The following is a 20,032-nucleotide window of genomic DNA, read 5'->3' on the forward strand; positions in this document are numbered from 1 at the left end:
CTTATAAAATAGAAATAACCAAAATTTGATTTTATATTCTAGTGACTTTAGTCAATTTTAAATGCCTTTGAGATTTTATCTTACAATAAAACTTTAATTTTTAAAGATAATTTAAAATAGCAAATGAGTATTTTAGTTTAAAGGGGCCATTTTAATAATAAAATGAAAAATATTGTGATGCATTTTATCCTTCTAAATCATATTTATCTACATAACTTTTTTTAATAAATAGCATTATTGATAATATGACTTTTTATGAAAATTAATTTTACTATTGTATCTCATAATTTATTAAATATTTTAAGTTTAATTTTTATAAATATATATAGTTAGAAAATTATATTTAACAAGCTTTTGTCGCCATTATAGCACCTTATAACATTTTAAGTAAAAACTTAAAAAGACATCCCAACTTATATATATAAATCGTCAAAAGAATATCATTATATATTTTATCCCTATATATCCCTTATTCTAGTGTTGTTGTAGCACTATTGATATTGATAACTACTACAACTTGTTTGGAATTTAAAATTTATGATTTAATTTAATTTAAGTGAAATAAATAAATTTTTTACATTGTAGTAGCTACCAAAGCTGTATATACTTGTAGTTAAATCATAAATTTTAAAATCTTGAATTATAAATTTTAAACTCTAAACATTATTATATCAAAATACGCTTTACCAACTCGATCAAAATTATTTAAATTTTATTAAAATCACTTTAAATTAATAAAAATTACTTTAAAATAATTGTAAAAACTAATAAATAGTTGCTACAACACTATAACAATATTATATTAGATGTCACATACTGTAGTGGCTATAAAATAACTCCTACACATTGTAACAAATAGTCGTAGTTGGTTTAATAGTATAGAAAATAAAGAATAATATTATAACTATTATATAATTTTTACATATTGTAGCAACTATAATAATATTGGAATAAGAGGTATTACGAGGGTAAAATATTTGACGGGATGCTCTTTTGAATTTTTTTGAAGGAATTTTCATTTGATGTTTCTTTTATTTTAAACTAGGAGGGCAAATAAAAAGAATAAGTAAAAGTACAAGTACTAAACTAGAATTTTCTCTTACTTGCATAGATAAATAATATAATTAACTTGTATTCATTTGAAAATTGGCAGCTTCGAGTGCATGGGATTGTTGGCAAAATTAGGAGGGAGGGCATCTCCTCCACATATACCTTTAATTTGTGCCACGTGTCGTATTTGCTGTTGTTTATTTATATATGTATTAACAATGAAAGTAATTATTAATCCATGGCCACGAGCTATTGTAACATCCTTTTAATGGCTAGCTATCTGGGTTGTGCAAAGGCATTTAAAAGAGTCCCTAACTACGGTATATTTGTAAAAAAAAAATTCAAATGGAGAATGCAATCAAAGGATGTTGGATATTTGGATTGGCCGTTGTATGCGCTTCCCGATTTACCTTGGTGGTTCGTGAAAAATTTTTGTGGGATGACACCTCACAACTACATAGATTGAGTCCATGAGATAGACTCTGATTTATCATTTTTTTTCTTTTAATGGCTAGCTATCGAGCAAAGGCATTTAAAAGAGTTTTTGTTATTTATTTGTTTTTGAATTAATTCGTAATACATCGTAGTTAGAATTGATATTTAGATATCTGATTAACTATAAAAATATTTTATAATTCAAAAAATTTTAATTTAATTTTCTAATAATTTATATATTTAATTTTTTTGAATCAATTAATAATCTTGAAAGTGACTGATTTATTTTCATGAAAAATTGTCACCAATACCCTACAAATCGGACGGTGGAGGTGCGTTGGGGCCGCCTTGATCGTCATCAACATCATCACCATCATTGCTTCCCGATCACGCGCTTCTCGTGAGTCGCATCCATCAGGCCCCAAATCAGCGGCGGTGATCGCGCGCCACTGGCTCGCTCACCGTCGACCGCCGACCGGTTAGGGTTTTCCCTCCATCGCCCGTGCCGCGCCGGCCGGTCGGGCGCGGAACCTTAGGGCCTCGTGATGTACGGGCACGACGCCGGAGCCGTGGAGGAGGCCGCGGGAGCGGAGAAGATGGATGCGGCCCTTGCCGCGTCGTCCGGTCGGGATCACCTTACGGAGGCCATGGATGCTGCCGCGCCGCTCATGGGCGTGGCCTCGAACCAGCTCACGCTCTTGTTTCAGGGAGAGATTTACATCTTCGACTCGGTCTCGCCCGAGAAGGTCCGTTCCTTGTGTCTCTGTTCTAAAGCTGGTTAAAAATGATAACTTTACGTTGCTGCTCGAGAACAACGCACCTTTTTGTAGTGAAATAGCAGAATGACATTGCTTCAAATTTACATATTATATCTTTCTGATTTAAATGCTGCAGGTACAAGCCGTGTTGTTATTACTAGGGGGAAGTGAAGTGCCTACTGGCATAGCTCCTGTGCAATTACCCTCTCGGCCGGATGATAAGGTCTTCCTGCATTGCTCCTTTCAGTATTCTTGATGCTAAGAGTTTTCTTCGCCCACTGATGATAACAAATGCTTTTGCAGGCTTATGACTATATCCTTCGTCGAGCAGATATTCCTGCAAAAAGGATTGCTTCATTGATAAGGTTCCGTGAGAAGCGGAAAGAAAGGAATTTTGATAAGAAGATCCGGTATACTGTACGCAAAGAGGTTGCTCTCAGGTATTTGTTGTGATTGTGGATTTAAGAGAGATACCTTCTATATAAAATGTAACTGGTTGCAAATCCCATACCATACCATTGGATTTCTGTACATTGATGTTGGAGGATCTTTCGGCTACCACACAGATGAAAATAACTACAGCACATAGCTTGAATTTCAGTCAGCTTGAAAATTAGTTTGTTAGAATGGATTTTAGTCAACCTAAGCCAACTTAGATTATGTCTTATGATTTATTAATTGTTGGCTCAGTAGCACCTTTTTTTTTTCTTCATTTGAGCTTTTGTTTTTCAGTTATTAGAACTTATTCCAATTAGATTGGATTATAATTGTCAAGTATGAACTGATGGAGCTCCGGATGTATCTAGGCCTGCAGAGCCTTAGGAAGAAGTGAATTATCAGGAGCAAACTGCCACACATCAAAAGAAAATCGAATGACACAAACAGAACTACATTATTACCATTCAACACTTCCACAAAAGGCAGAAGGAAGAGTCCAAGGCAAACACTTTTAAATGTATCTTGTTATAAAAGGTGATGTCTGTCTATTACATGGTGGTGGGTTGTCTTAAGACCACCCAAATTTCAAGAGTACCTTCGACTTATTTTTTCTTAGGATAATGTTACGTTCTTTTCTACCACATCAGCGACGAGTTCAACTGCAAATGGGTCATTTAATTAGCTCGAGCCCTGTATCAGCAATGAAGAAGGAATAATTCCATAGGTGCATCATTAATAGTTGAATCTAATTCATTTTGATTTTTTGTTTGAGAAAATTACTTTCATAATTGTAATTGTTAATTACAAAAATTCTTATAGAAAGTTGGACCACCATGTATCAAGGTATTGGGAATGAGTATATTTTATTAGTTCAAGTTTGTAGGAATTAAAAAAGAATTGTAAACTCCATATATATAATATTTCCACATCAATAAAGAAGCAAGTTTAATTAATCCCAAGCAGTTTGGTTTCTATTGTCTTCTTCCAAAAAGCATTAGGATTCTCATCTCTCAATCGATCCAGTGAATTTTGCATCTCTCATCTACCAGCGAACCTGAGATATCCTCGTCCATAGTATCCAATCCTGTGTTCCAGGCCTACATGTAGTTAATTGGAGCAGTGAGCAGTCATGGAAATATGTTTTACTACTACATGTTTTTAATTTTTTGTTGTTGGTGATTGAAGTTATCTGCATAGCGTGATTTGGCAAGATACGTTTCTTTTCCTGACATATGTAGCACCAATGGAATGGTTGTCAAGTATTCCATGCTGTTTCTTGGCAGGATGCAGCGAAGAAAAGGTCAGTTTGCAGGCAAGGCTAATCCAGTGGATGGAGCATCATTCTCTTCATTTGGCGAACCAGTTCAAAGCTCAATTCATGAAGACCTTCCTAGAGAATCAAAGTAAGTTGCCGATGGAACTTTCTTTCTTGTTGTTGTGAGTTTAAAATTTCATTTTTCTAAATACCTCAAGAAAAGGTAGAACAATTTGCAATTCTATCATCTTGATTACTGGGGCTCTTCAGATGTCAAAACTGTGGAATCAGTGAAAAGATGACTCCAGCCATGCGTCGTGGACCAGCTGGACCAAGGTCGCTTTGCAATGCTTGTGGACTAATGTGGGCAAACAAGGTCTCACTATACATCAATTTTCTCTATTTGTTGATTTTTTTTAGTCTTCTTTAAAAAGTACAGTAGGGAAAAAATTGAAAATCACAAAACCTTTTATCGAGATGCATGATTTTCTGTTGATTCACTTAGTGAAGATTGCATTAGTTGCTACACTTAAATACATATTTCTTTTTAAAACGTTTCTATAAGGCCCTCTTATATCTGCATATTTTATTGTACATATATATTAGTCATGTTTATCAATACAAATAGTTGTTCAATATTTTTAATATCGATCACATATGCTACATGTTTTAGCGGACTGACAACAAACTGCCATTGTTTTTAGCTGAAAGTTAAAGCCTATTTTCTATTCTAATTTTAGTTTAGTGTTCGTAAGTCACTAGGAAATGGTGCCCAAAACAAAAAGCCTAAAAGAACAACACATTCAAAGATCTGCATCCAATTTTAAAGAAGCAGCTGAAATACATTTTCCTCTTCTTCAAGGATCTTCAGCCATATTCATCTACCAATAGATGGAAAATGATATAATATGATACTCAACTTCCTGCCCTAATTCTGGAATGAATGTTATCTAGTTCAGTGAAGATAAATACAAAATATTTTCAGGTAGCAATTAGGTGTACTGCCAAAAATTATAAAATGAGAAATATATATATATATATAGCTAGACAAAATTGAATTGATTGGAGTTGAAGGAATAAGTGGTTAAGAGACACCAACTTAAAACTCCATTTATTGTAAATTGAAGTGATTTAAAATATCTTAGATATTACAGTTTATATGATCCCACGTAGAATTTAATGATGGGCTAAAATTCATATGCCTGATTCCGAATAATTGGGCTCTCAGCTTGTTGTTGTATACCTTCCAAACAAAAAACTCAAAGAGACATGAGAAGAGACACATGAAGATAGCAGGCAGAAAAAATTTGCCAAAAAGCGGTTGGGTTTGCAGTGTACAACATGTAAAAATCAAGGTTGACTGAGCATTTTTACATGCTGAGTATCTCTGTCACTCAGTAGTTCCCCCTTTTACCATAACACGATACTTCTAATGATATCAAGTGTGAGATTAACATGCAAATGGAGAGCTGGACTTGTCTGCTTCTTCAGACAAAAATCGACCCAAGGATGGCCACAAACATGGTTGAATCATTGGGAAATCAATCCATAGAACGCTATATCATACATTCTCTGTTGAAATCTATGAAACATCAGGTGATACTGAAAAAGAAAATAGATCAGTTGATTAATAACCTATTTGGTGATTGCTCCAGCTCTAGCAGGCAATCTGAACACGCATGTAAAGGTTCAAAGTAGACAGTGAACGCTCCACAACAACCACCGGCAGAGGGGAGGAAATACGTAGTGCTCATTGTTGTGGTCCCTCCACATGGGCCACATTTGGGCTTTTACCCTAAGCCCACTTAACTTTATTCTGTTTAAATTGAGGAGGGCAGCCGCCGCAAGAGATGCAGCGAGAGAAACAAAAAGGAGAGAAAGAAGGTGTGCAGATTTCTTCAGCGTAGTTTCGGAAAAACTCAGTTTGCCGGAGTTTCAACCGTTGGATCATCGTCAAATTTTGACAGCGTGTTCGTAACATCTTGGGCATCATTCTGAACGGTGGAGATCGGATTTTGACATCTGTAAGTCTGTCCGATTTCAGAAAAACGAACTGGAGAAATCTAGGATTTTCACAATTTTGTGAGATTCTTCTTATTCCTAATTATTCTCTTATATTCATCATGGTGATGATAATGATGATTATGCTGCTGTATTGAACATTGGAGTTCCCATTATTATTGTTGATAGTGGAAGATTTAAGTGGCCAACTCGGTCCCGTGGTTTTTACCCAATTTGGGGTTTTCCACGCTAAAATTGGTGTCGTTCTAAATTTCTGTTTGATTTAGCTATTTGTTATTGTCAGATTTGATTGACTGGTTTGCATTGTCTATTTGATTACACAAAGTGGGAAAGAGAATTATTATTGTTCCGTTGCAAATTATCTGATAACAGGTTTATTGAGGTCATTCTTTCCCAACAAGTGGTATCAGAGCGAGGTTTATTGGCTTGATATATATTTTTTGTGTTAATCAAATGGAGGAATCAAGTAACAACAACAATACTATGATTAAGCTCACGGCTACTAATTACTCAATTTGGAAGTCGCGAATGGAGGATTTATTATGCTGTCTTGATTATGAAGACACACTTTTAGGTGATCAAGGCAAACCTAATGATATGTCAGATGCTCATTGGGCTAAATTGAATAGAAAGGTTGTTGGTAAAATTCGACAGTGGGTTGATAATAGTGTGTATCAACATGTTGCTAATGAGACCAATGCAAGTGTATTATGGAGAACTTTGCAGGAGCTATATGAGAAGAAGAATGCACAGAACAAGGCTTTTCTTTTCAGGAAATTGATGTATCTCAGGTACAGGGATGACACCTCAGTTTCAGAGCACTTGAATGTTTTTCAAGGTATAGTAAATCAGTTGACTGGGATGGCGATACAGTTAGATGATGAGATACTTGCTCTATGCTTAATTGGTTCTCTACCTGACAGTTGGGAGACACTTGTTGTTTCACTTAGTAATTCTGCTCCAGATGGTAAGCTCACTGTGAAAATGGTGAAAGAAAGTATGTTGAATGAAGAAAATAGAAGAAAAGAGCGAGGATTAACTATGCATAATCAAGCTTTAGTTACAGAAAAGCGTGGAAGAAGCAAGAGCAAGACACCAAGAAATTATGATAGTCGTGACAAGTCACGAGGTAAATCTCGTAGTAGAGACACATTTAAGTGTTATTATTGTGATAAGCCAGGGCATAAGAAGTCTCAGTGCAGGTTATGGAAAAGGGAACAAAGTGAGAAAGGTGAAGCGAAGAATGAAGATGTTAGTACAGCAGTCGCTACAGATGGTGATGTGACTATTATTTGCGATATTAATAACATTAATCTCACATGTCAGGATTCTCATTGGGTAGTTGATTCTGGTGCATCATATCATGTCACTTCTCGTCGTGATGTGTTTTACAGCTACACAAATGGTGAATTTGGTAATGTGAAGATGGGGAACAATGCAAAATGCAAGATTATGGGCATTGGTGATGTCTACATGAATACAAATACTGGGTGCAAGTTGCATCTGAAGAATGTGAGACATGTTCCTGAAATTCGCTTGAATTTGATCTCCACTGGTATACTAGATGATATGGGGTACCATAGTTTCTTTGGTGAAGGTAAATGGAAGCTCACTAAAGGAACTTTAATAGTTGCCAAGGGAAAAAAGTATAGTTCCTTATATGTGACAGAGGCTAAATCTTATGGGGGAGAAGTGAATGTAGTTGATGATCGTCTGCCCAGCTATGACATTTGCGACTTGGACACATGAGTGAGAAAGGTATGCAGATGCTCTCCAAGAAACAGAATATTCCTGGCTTGAAGAACATAGATTTGAAGGTATGTACACATTGCATTGCTGGTAAACAACATAGAGTTTCTTTTAAGACATTTTCCCCGTCTAGAAAGGCAGATTTGTTGGATCTAGTGCATATTGATATCTGTTCTATGGATGCTTTGAGTCTTGGTGATGCTCGTTATTATATTACCTTCATTGATGATCATTCTAGGAAGGTTTGGGCTTATGCTTTAAAGACTAAAGATGAGGCTCTTGAAAAGTTTAAGTGTTTTCATGCATCAGTTGAGAGAGAAACTGGTAAGAAGCTGAAATACATTCTTTTAGACAATGGTGGTGAATATCGTGGGCCATTTGAAGAATATTGCAGAATCCAAGGAATCAAGTTAAAGAAGACAGAACCAAAAATGCCTCAGCATAATGGAGTTGCAGAGAGAATGAACCACACAATTAATGATAAGGTTCGTTGTATGCTCTCTCATGCAAAATTGTCAAAGTCCTTTTGGGGAGAGGCAATGAGATTGGCAGTTGATGTGATTAATCTTTCTCCATCAGTTTCACTAAACCATGATGTACCATTGAGGGTTTGGTCAGGAAAAGATGTCTCATACAGTTATCTGAGAGTTTTTGGTTGTAGGCATTTGTGCACATTCCTAGAGATGAGAGATCTAAACTTGACAGTAAGACGAGACAATGCATTTTCATCGGATATGACCATGATGATTTTGGGTATAGATTTTGGGATCCAGTCAACAAAAAGGTTATTAGAAGCAGAGATGCTATTTTCTTTGAAGATCAGACCATAGCAGATTTTGAGAAGTCAGAAGAGTCAAAGTCTAGCTGTGAAGGAGTTGATACAGGTATGGTGCGTCCACCTATGGTTTCTGTTGGTAATAATAATCATGTACCCGTTGATGATCCGAGTTTAGCTGATGGTGAGTCAGTTCAAGAGAACCCAAATGAAATTCCAGTTGGTCATCAGATTATAAGAAGAAGTACAAGAGAGAGACAACCTTCTACAAGATACTCCATCAACGATTATGTGATGCTGACTGATGGGGGAGAACCAGAGACTTATGAAGAGGTTTTGTCTCACGAAAAGAAAGGTGAGTGGTTAGCTGCTATGCAAGATGAGATAGATTCCTTGTATGAGAATCACACCTATGACTTAATGGAGTTGCCGAAGGTCAAGAGAGCACTGAAGAAGAAATGGGTGTTCAGATTGAAGACTGAAGAGAATATTTTGCAACCAAGGTACAAGACAAGATTGGTAGTGAAGGGATTTGGTCAAATAAAGGGAATTGACTTTGATGAGATTTTCTCACCTGTTGTGAAAATGAGCTCTATCCGAGTTGTTTTGGGATTAGCAGCTAGTCTGGATTTGGAGATTGAGCAGCTTGATGTGAAGACTGCATTTCTCCATGGTGACTTGGAGGAGGAGATTTATATGGAGCAGTCTCAAGGCTTTAAAGTTAAAGGTAAGGAAAATCTTGTTTGTAGGTTGAGAAAGAGCTTATACGGGCTTAAACAAGCACCAAGACAAAGGTACAAGAAATTTGATACTTTCATGGAAGCAAATGGGTACAGTAAGACTACTTGTGATCATTGTGTATTTGTAAAGAAATTTTCTGAAGGTGACTTTATAATTTTCCTGTTATATGTTGATGACATGCTGATTATTGGTCACAATACTGCTAAGATTAAAGCTCAAAGGAGAACTCAGACCATAGCAGATTTTGAGAAGTCAGAAGAGTCAAAGTCTAGCTGTGAAGGAGTTGATACAGGTATGGTGTGCCCACCTATGGTTTCTGTTGGTAATAATAATCATGTACCCGTTGATGATCCGAGTTTAGCTGATGGTGAGTCAGTTCAAGAGAACCTAAATGAAATGCCAGTTGGTCATCAGATTATAAGAAGAAGTACAAGAGAGAGACAACCTTCTACAAGATACTCCATCAACGATTATGTGATGCTGACTGATGGGGGAGAACCAGAGACTTATGAAGAGGTTTTGTCTCACGAAAAGAAAGGTGAGTGGTTAGCTGCTATGCAAGATGAGATAGATTCCTTGCATGAGAATCACACCTATGACTTAATGGAGTTGCCGAAGGGCAAGAGAGCATTAAAGAATAAATGGGTGTTCAGATTGAAGACTGAAGAGAATATTTTGCAACCAAGGTACAAGGCAAGATTTGTAGTGAAGGGATTTTGTTAAATAAAGGGAATTGACTTTGATGAGATTTTCTCACCTGTTGTGAAAATGAGCTCTATCCGAGTTGTTTTGGGATTTGCAGCTAGTTTGGATTTGTAGATTGAGCAGCTTGATGTGAAGACTGCATTTCTTCATGGTGACTTGGAGGAGGAGATTTATATGAAGCAGCCTCAAGGCTTTAAAGCTAAAGGTAAGGAAAATCTTGTTTGTAGGTTGAGAAAGAACTTATACGGGCTTAAACAAGCACCAAGACAGCGGTACAAGAAATTTGATACTTTCATGGAAGCAAATGGGTACAGTAAGACTACTTGTGATCATTGTGTATTTGTAAAGAAATTTTCTGAAGGTGACTTTATAATTTTTCTGTTATATGTTGATGACATGCTGATTATTGGTCACAATACTGCCAAGATTAAAGCTCAAAGGAAAACTCAGACCATAGCAGATTTTGAGAAGTCAGAAGAGTCAAAGTCTAGCTGTGAAGGAGTTGATACAGGTATGGTGCGTCCACCTATGGTTTATGTTGGTAATAATAATCATGTACCCGTTGATGATCCGAGTTTAGCTGATGGTGAGTCAGTTCAAGAGAACCCAAATGAAATGCCAGTTGGTCATCAGATTATAAGAAGAAGTACAAGTGAGAGACAACCTTCTACAAGATACTCCATCAACGATTATGTGATGCTGACTGATGGGGGAGAACCAGAGACTTATGAAGAGGTTTTGTCTCACGAAAAGAAAGGTGAGTGGTGGTAGTGAAGGGATTTGGTCAAATAAAGGGAATTGACTTTGATGAGATTTTCTCACTTGTTGTGAAAATGAGCTCTATCCGAGTTGTTTTGGGATTAGTAGCTAGTCTGGATTTGGAGATTGAGCAGCTTGATGTGAAGACTGCATTTCTCCATGGTGACTTGGAGGAGGAGATTTATATGGAGCAGCCTCAAGGCTTTAAAGCTAATGGTAAGGAAAATCTTGTTTGTAGGTTGAGAAAGAGCTTATACGGGCTTAAACAAGCACCAAAACAGTGGTACAAGAAATTTGATACTTTCATGGAAGCAAATGGGTACAGTAAGACTACTTGTGATCATTGTGTATTTGTAAAGAAATTTTCTGAAAGTGACTTTATAATTTTCCTGTTATATATTGATGACATGCTGATTATTGGTCACAATACTGGCAAGATTAAAGCTCAAAGGATAACTCAGACCATAGCAGATTTTGAGAAGTCAGAAGAGTCAAAGTCTAGCTGTGAAGGAGTTGATACAGGTATGGTGCATCCACCTATGGTTTTTGTTGGTAATAATAATCATGTACCCGATGATGATCCGAGTTTAGCTGATGGTGAGTCAGTTCAAGAGAACCCAAATAAAATGCCAGTTGGTCATCAGATTATAAGAAGAAGTACAAGAGAGAGACAACCTTCTACAAGATACTCCATCAACGATTATGTGATGCTGACTGATGGGGGAGAACCAGAGACTTTTGAAGAGGTTTTGCTTCACGAAAAGAAAGGTGAGTGGTTAGCTGCTATGCAAGATGAGATAGATTCCTTGCATGAGAATCACACCTATGACTTAATGGAGTTGCCGAAGGGCAAGAGAGCACTGAAGAATAAATGGGTGTTCAGATTGAAGACTGAAGAGAATATTTTGCAACCAAGGTACAAGGCAAGATTGGTAGTGAAGGAATTTGGTTAAATAAAGGGAATTGACTTTGATAAGATTTTCTCACCTGTTGTGAAAATGAGCTCTATCCGAGTTGTTTTGGGATTAGCAGCTAGTCTGGATTTGGAGATTGAGCAGCTTGATGTGAAGACTGCATTTCTCCATGGTGACTTGGAGGAGGAAATTTATATGGAGCAGCCTCAAGGCTTTAAAGCTAAAGGTAAGGAAAATCTTGTTTGTAGGTTGAGAAAGAGCTTATACGGGCTTAAGCAAGCACCAAGACAGTGGTACAAGAAATTTGATGCTTTCATGGAAGCAAATGGGTACAGTAAAACTACTTGTGATCATTGTGTATTTGTAAAGAAATTTTCTGAAGGTGACTTTATAATTTTCCTGTTATATGTTGATGACATGCTGATTATTGGTCACAATACTGCCAAGATTAAAGCTCAAAGGAGAACTCAGACCATAGCAGATTTTGAGAAGTCAGAAGAGTCAAAGTCTAGCTGTGAAGGAGTTGATACAGGTATGGTGCGTCCACCTATGGTTTCTGTTGGTAATAATAATCATGTACCCGTTGATGATCCGAGTTTAGCTGATGGTGAGTCAGTTCAAGAGAACCCAAATGAAATGCCAATTGGTCATGAGATTATAAGAAGAAGTACAAGAGAGAGACAACCTTCTACAAGATACTCCATCAACGATTATGTGATGCTGACTGATGGGGGAGAACCAGAGACTTATGAAGAGGTTTTGTCTCACGAAAAGAAAGGTGAGTGGTTAGCTGCTATGCAAGATGAGATAGATTCCTTGTATGAGAATCACACCTATGACTTAATGGAGTTGCCGAAGGGCAAGAGAGCACTGAAGAACAAATGGGTGTTCAGATTGAAGACTGAAGAGAATATTTTGCAACCAAGGTACAAGGCAAGATTGGTAGTGAAGGGATTTGGTCAAATAAAGGGAATTGACTTTGATGAGATTTTCTCACCTGTTGTGAAAATGAGTTCTATCCGAGTTGTTTTGGGATTAGCAGCTAGTCTGGATTTAGAGATTGAGCAGCTTGATGTGAAGACTGCATTTCTCCATGGAGACATGGAGGAGGAGATTTATATGGAGCAGCCTCAAGGCTTTAAAGCTAAAGGTAAGGAAAATCTTGTTTGTAGGTTGAGAAAGAGCTTATACGGGCTTAAACAAGCACCAAGACAGTGGTATAAGAAATTTGATACTTTTATGGAAGCAAATGGGTACAGTAAGACTATTTGTGATCATTGTGTATTTGTAAAGAAATTTTCTGAAGGTGACTTTATAATTTTCCTGTTATATGTTGATGACATGCTGATTATTGGTCACAATACTACCAAGATTAAAGCTCAAAGGAGAACTCAGACCATAGCAGATTTTGAGAAGTCAGAAAAGTCAAAGTCTAGCTGTGAAGGAGTTGATACAGGTATGATGCGTCCACCTATGGTTTCTGTTGGTAATAATAATCATGTACCCGTTGATGATCCGAGTTTAGCTGATGGTGAGTCAGTTCAAGAGAACTCAAATGAAATGCCAGTTGGTCATCAGATTATAAGAAGAAGTACAAGAGAGAGACAACCTTCTACAAGATACTCCATCAACGATTATGTGATGCTGACTGATGGGGGAGAACCAGAGACTTATGAAGAGGTTTTATCTCACGAAAAGAAAGGTGAGTGGTTAGCTGCTATGTAAGATGAGATAGATTCCTTGCATGAGAATCACACCTATGACTTAATGGAGTTACCGAAGGGCAAGAGAGCACTGAAGAACAAATAGGTGTTCAGATTGAAGACTGAAGAGAATATTTTGCAACCAAGGTACAAGGCAAGATTGGTAGTGAAGGGATTTGGTCAAATAAAGGGAATTGACTTTGATGAGATTTTCTCACCTATTGTGAAAATGAGCTCTATTCGAGTTGTTTTGGGATTAGCAGCTAGTCTGGATTTTGAGATTGAGCAGCTTGATGTGAAGACTGCATTTCTCCATGGTGACTTGGAGGAGGAGATTTATATGGAGCAGTCTCAAGGCTTTAAAGCTAAAGGTAAGGAAAATCTTGTTTGTAGGTTGAGAAAGAGCTTATATGGGCTTAAGCAAGCACCAAGACAGTGGTACAAGAAATTTGATGCTTCCATGGAAGCAAATGGGTACAGTAAGACTATTTGTGATCATTGTGTATTTGTAAAAAATTTTCTGAAGGTGACTTTATAATTTTCCTGTTATATGTTGATGACATGCTGATTATTGGTCACAATACTGCCAAGATTAAAGCTCAAAGGAGAACTCAGACCATAGCAGATTTTGAGAAGTCAGAAGAGTCAAAGTCTAGTTGTGAAGGAGTTGATACAGGTATGGTGCGTCCACCTATGATTTCTGTTGGTAATAATAATCATGTACCCGTTGATGATCCGAGTTTAGCTGATGGTGAGTCAGTTCAAGAGAACCCAAATGAAATGTCAGTTGGTCATCAAATTATAAGAAGTACAAGAGAGAGACAACCTTCTACAAGATACTCCATCAACGATTATGTGATGCTGACTGATGGGGGAGAACCAGAGACTTATGAAGAGGTTTTGTCTCACGAAAAGAAAGGTGAGTGGTTAGCTGCTATGCAAGATGAGATAGATTCATTGTATGAGAATCACACCTATGACTTAATGGAGTTGCCGAAGGGCAAGAGAGCACTGAAGAACAAATGGGTGTTCAGATTGAAGACTGAAGAGAATATTTTGCAACCAAGGTACAAGGCAAGATTGGTAGTCAAGGGATTTGGTCAAATAAAGGGAATTGACTTTGATGAGATTTTCTCACCTATTGTGAAGATGAGCTCTATCCGAGTTATTTTGGGATTAGCAGCTAGTTTGGATTTGGAGATTCAGCAGCTTGATGTGAAAGCTGCATTTCTCCATGGTGACTTGGAGAAGGAGATTTAAATGGAGCAACCTCAAGGCTTTAAAGCTAAAGGTAAGGAAAATCTTGTTTGTAGGTTGAGAAAGAGCTTATACGGGCTTAAACAAGCACCAAGACAGTGGTACAAGAAATTTGATGCTTTCATGGAAGCAAATGGGTACAGTAAGACTACTTGTGATCATTGTGTATTTGTAAAGAAATTTTCTGAAGGTGACTTTATAATTTTCCTGTTACATGTTGCTGACATGCTGATTATTGGTCACAATACTGCCAAGATTAAAGCTCAAAGGAGAACTCAGACCATAGCAGATTTTGAAAAGTCAGAAGAGTCAAAGTCTAGCTGTGAAGGAGTTGATACAGGTATGGTGCGTCCACCTATGGTTTCTGTTGGTAATAATAATCATGTACCCGTTGATGATCCGAGTTTAGCTGATGGTGAGTCAGTTCAAGAGAACTCAAATGAAATGTCAGTTGGTCATCAGATTATAAGAAGAAGTACAAGAGAGAGACAACCTTCTACAAGATACTCCATCAACGATTATGTGATGCTGACTGATGGGGGAGAACCAGAGACTTATGAAGAGGTTTTGTCTCACGAAAAGAAAGGTGAGTGGTTAGCTGCTATGCAAGATGAGATAGATTCCTTGCATGAGAATCACACCTATGACTTAATGGAGTTGCTGAAACGCAAGAGAGCATTGAAGAACAAATGGGTGTTCAGATTGAAGACTGAAGAGAATATTTTGCAACCAAGGTACAAGGCAAGATTGGTAGTGAAGGGATTTGGTCAAATAAAGGGAATTGACTTTGATGAGATTTTCTCACCTGTTGTGAAGATGAGCTCTATCCGAGTTGTTTTGGGATTTGCAGCTAGTCTGGATTTGGAGATTGAGCAGCTTGATGTGAAGACTGCATTTCTCCATGGTGACTTGGAGGAGGAGATTTATATGGAGCAACCTCAAGGCTTTAAAGCTAAAGGTAAGGAAAATCTTGTTTGTAGGTTGAGAAAGAGCTTATACGGGCTTAAACAAGCAGCAAGACAGTGGTACAAGAAATTTGATACTTTCATGGAAGCAAATGGGTACAGTAAGACTACTTGTGATCATTGTGTATTTGTAAAGAAATTTTCTGAAGGTGACTTTATAATTTTCCTGTTATATGTTGATGGCATGTTGATTATTGGTCACAATACTGCCAAGATTAAAGCACAAAGGAGAACTCAGCAAATTCTTTGCCATGAAGGATTTAGGTGCTGCTAAGAAGATCCTCGGCATGAAAGTCATTCGTGACAGGAAGAAGAAAGAACTTTGGTTATCTCAAAAGGGATATATTGAGAAAGTTCTTGAGAGATTTATTATGAGCAATGCAAAACCTGTTGTTTCTCCACTTGCAGGTCATTTTAAGCTTTCTTCAAAGGAATGTTCTATAAGTGAGCAAGAAAAACAAGAAATGAAGAATGTTCCTTATGCATCAGCAGTAGGGAGCTTGATGTATGCCATGGTGTGTACAAGGCCAGATATTGCTCATGCTGTTGGTGTTGTTAGTCGGTTTCTTTCAAATCCAGGAAAAGAGCACTGGATAGCATTAAAATGGATTCTCAGGTATCTCAGAGGTACTTCTAAAGTATATATACACTTTGGGAATGATAAACCTGTGTTGGAGGGTTATACAGATGCAGATATGGCAGGTGATATTGATTCAAGAAAATCCTTGTCTGGTTATTTAATTACTTTCGCAGGGGGAGCAGTTTCATGGCAATCAAAACTCTAGAAGTGTGTTGCTTTGTCAACTACAGAGGCTGAATATATAGCAGTTACAGAAGCTTGCAAGGAAGTGTTGTGGATGCAAAAATTCCTACAAGAGTTAGGCCACGAGCAAGGAAAGTATGTTTTGTACCGTGACAGCCAAAGTACAATTCATCTCAGCAAGAATTCCACATTCCACTCACGTTCGAAGCATATCGATGTGAGGTATCATTGGATTTGTGATGTGTTAGAATCAAAGATGCTACAGCTTGAGAAGATTCATACCGATGAAAATGGTTCTGATATGATGACTAAGGCATTGCCAAAAGAAAAGCTTGCAGTGTGCCGAGATATTGCAGGTATGGGGGAACCTTCCTCCATGTGATCGGGAGGAGGAAATTTGTTGTGGTCCCTCCACATGGGCCACATTTGGGCTTTTACCCTAAGTCCACTTAACTTTATTCTGTTTAAATTGAGGATGGCAACCGCCGCAAGAGATGCAGCGAGAGAAACAAAAAGGAGAGAAAGAGGGTGTGCAGATTTCTTCAGTGCAGTTTCGGAAAAACTCAGTTTGTTGGAGTTTCATCCGTTGGATCATCGTCAAATTTTGACAGCGTGTTCGTAACATCTTGGGCATCATTCTGAACGGTGGAGATCGGATTTTGACATCTGTAAGTCTGTCCGATTTCAGAAAAATGAACTGGAGAAATCTAGGATTTTCACAATTTTGTGAGATTCTTCTTATTCCTAATTATTCTCTTATATTCATCATGGTGATGATAATGATGATTATGCTGCTGTATTGAACATTGGAATTCCCATTATTATTGTTGATAGTGGAAGATTTAAGTGACCAACTCGGTCTCGTGGTTTTTACCCAATTTGGGATTTTCCACGCTAAAATTAGTGTCGTTCTAAATTTCTGTTTGATTTAGCTATTTGTTATTGTCAGATTTGATTGACTGGTTTACATTGTCTATTTGATTACACAAAGTGGGAAAGAGAATTATTATTATTCCGTTGCAAGTTATCTAGGTTTATTGAGGTGATTCTTTCCCAACACTCATGAACCAGCAGATCTTGAAGCTGTGGACTCAATTGCAATAGTGAGAAGCTGGAGGAATGAAAAGTATTAACTTATAAAAAAATCCATCAACTTGTAATTTTCATCGTGTCATGTATTAACTGAAACTAAGTAACACTAATTATACCACAGAGGTATTGACATATATTATTAATCAGATAACAGTTATAAATTCTCTAATTTTATATATTAATTATAAACATACAATACCATTAATAGTTTGCTGAACCATTTGTTATTGTAGGATGTGATTAGTAGTACTATATTATCTTCTCATCATCATTGTCAAACTGTCTTACCTATTTAGGGTCATCTATACAAATCTCATTATATCTTATCTTTATGCAAAACTCTCAATGCTCATCTGAATCTTTGACGAAAAACCTCTATGAAAAAAGATGAGGGTTGTGTTAGAGTTAGACAACCAAGGTTAAAAAATGTTTATGACCATGGATCTTAACTCTATTTGTACTGGTACTTATATTATCTGATGTTTACTAATTAATCATTAGAATATTTAAGGCCATTAATTTAAAAGTATTGGAACCTGGACATATGTCAATCTGACCCAAAGGAGTTGGAACTTCTAACTTGCGATACATCATTTTATACCACATCTTATAGTAGTTTCTTATTAATTTGTTGTGTCCCCAATACCCATGTTCAAAATTTAGATTCTTTTATGTCAAATACCTGCATCCTCCACTTGTAGAAAATGTTGTGCCTGATCTTTTTCTTGAATATGTTATAATTTAAGCTGCTCAAAAAACAAAAAATCCTTGCTAGCTCGCGTTGCCAAAATAAAGTTCGACTGATCTACTATGCATTTATTACCTACAAGATCAGATCTTTCTTTCTAATCCTTGAGGCAATACCATACAAATTCTTGTTTCAGATGCTAACCTCATTTGACCCTATTATTCTGCAGGGCACTCTGAGAAGTCGAAAGGCCAAAATAGGTACTCCAAGCACTGCAAATCCTACAGAGCTTGTAAGACCTTATTAGAATTGTGTAGCTAAAACATTAAGCTCTGGTTAGTAATACATTATAAATTATCTGTTTTTACTGTTTTTGCAGGGTCGAACAATTAACTCAGAATCGATTAGCATCGACAATCTACACACAGATGCATCCAGTACTGAGATGTGAGTACGAAGCCTGTTGACGATTATGAACATTAATCACTATTTATGTTTGCTTATCATGTTTCGGATTGTTGGTATGATCCTCCTATCTGATTATTATGCAGACTAGGAGAGGGTGTAAAAGTAGATGTACAGCAGGCAGACATGGTAGAAGAACTGAAGGCTGCATTATGAAGATAAAACTGTGATGTCCAAATAACAAAGTTGATCTCTTCTCTGCTAGCTTTTAGATGTGTTTCGAGCTTACAAATCAACAATACAGGAAGCCGCAAGCCGGTCACATACGCAGATGAAGCACGAGTTAGGAAGAACATCCTGCTACTTTCCAAGCTGTTCTAATGTTCCGACAGTTAATATCATTCATGTCAGGAGTTGTATTCGTTTCGGCTGAGCCTTTAAACTTAATCTTTATAGTTGTTGTAAAATTCTGTAGTCTCTTGGTTTATAGGTGAACATGCTTCATTCAATGTTTGATAGGCAACTGAGAAGGTTTACTTCTGGCTTTAGTTGTGCCATACTTATTGCTTGGATTGAGATATGTAGTAAATAAAAAGAAAGTGATAAGTTTTTTAGGTAGAAAGTTAAAAGAATGCTCTTTTTCATTTATATAGTTAAAAAGAAATTTTGTTTTAAAAAATTATCAAAAGAGTACTCTTATCTACCCTTTTTTTATTAACTGTCTGAATTTATTTTATTTTATTTTAATAACTACTTATTAATTTTTACGTTCGATCATAATATAATATGAACTGTTTGAATTAATTTTAATTTTTTAGCAATTATTTATTAATTTTTGTAGATTTGATCGTGATTAAAATATATGAAATGGAATGAGCATCCTAAAATCTTCGTTGTTTATTTTATTTATTAAAATATTATTTTAATTAAATTATTAAAATAAAATTAAAATAATATAAAATTATTATTGTAGAAGCTAATAATTAATTTCTATATGTTATAGAAATTAACATTTAATTTCTATGCAATTGATCAAGATAAAAAAATATTTATTTAAAATACAATAAGTGTTATGGAGTCTTTTTATTTATTTTACTCATTAAAATGTTATTTTAATTAAATTATCAAAAATAAAATTAAAATGATATAAAATCAATATTATAGAAATTAAGATCTAGTTAACTATAAAAATTAGTTATTAATCATGATAATATAAAAGTATTTCAGACAATTTAAATCAATGAAAGATTCATTTAACTTTAATTAGAAATAAAAATGTCATTGATGGATGCATGCCCTTTTGACTTTTGTTCTTTTGTCCTTTTTAATTTTCTAACAATTTTCTATTCCTTATCTTCATTTGAAACTGTAAAAAATAAAATAAATATTTGATTTTTTTTTTTGACAACTGAGGTGATCTGTGTAAAGCCCAATGCTAAATATTTATTTTTGAAGTTGAAAATATTTTCAACTTCTCAACTCCTTTTTTTTAATTTTTTTTCAAAAAATGGAAGTTGAAAATATTTAATTTAATTTTTTTCATCAATACTATATTTTT

General features: G+C 36.1%; 1 protein-coding gene across 1 annotated transcript; it reads left to right on the forward strand.

Annotated features, from left to right (window-relative positions):
• Positions 1 to 1,857: 1,857 nt before the first annotated feature.
• On the forward strand, positions 1,858 to 19,024 carry LOC141835010 (GATA transcription factor 18-like). The gene is made up of 8 exons (XM_074722427.1): positions 1,858 to 2,231; positions 2,380 to 2,466; positions 2,547 to 2,683; positions 3,965 to 4,084; positions 4,207 to 4,312; positions 18,299 to 18,361; positions 18,449 to 18,516; positions 18,621 to 19,024. The coding sequence occupies exons 1-8, from the start codon at positions 2,031 to 2,033 to the stop codon at positions 18,688 to 18,690; spliced, it is 852 nt and encodes a 283-aa protein (XP_074578528.1). The 5' UTR covers positions 1,858 to 2,030; the 3' UTR covers positions 18,691 to 19,024.
• The last annotated feature ends 1,008 nt before the right edge of the window (positions 19,025 to 20,032 follow it).

Source organism: Curcuma longa, chromosome 9, assembly GCF_044706935.1.
Source record: "Curcuma longa cultivar G26 ecotype Majalengka, Jawa Barat chromosome 9, ITB_CL_G26_1.1, whole genome shotgun sequence".
NCBI classification, from domain to species: Eukaryota; Viridiplantae; Streptophyta; class Magnoliopsida; order Zingiberales; family Zingiberaceae; genus Curcuma; species Curcuma longa.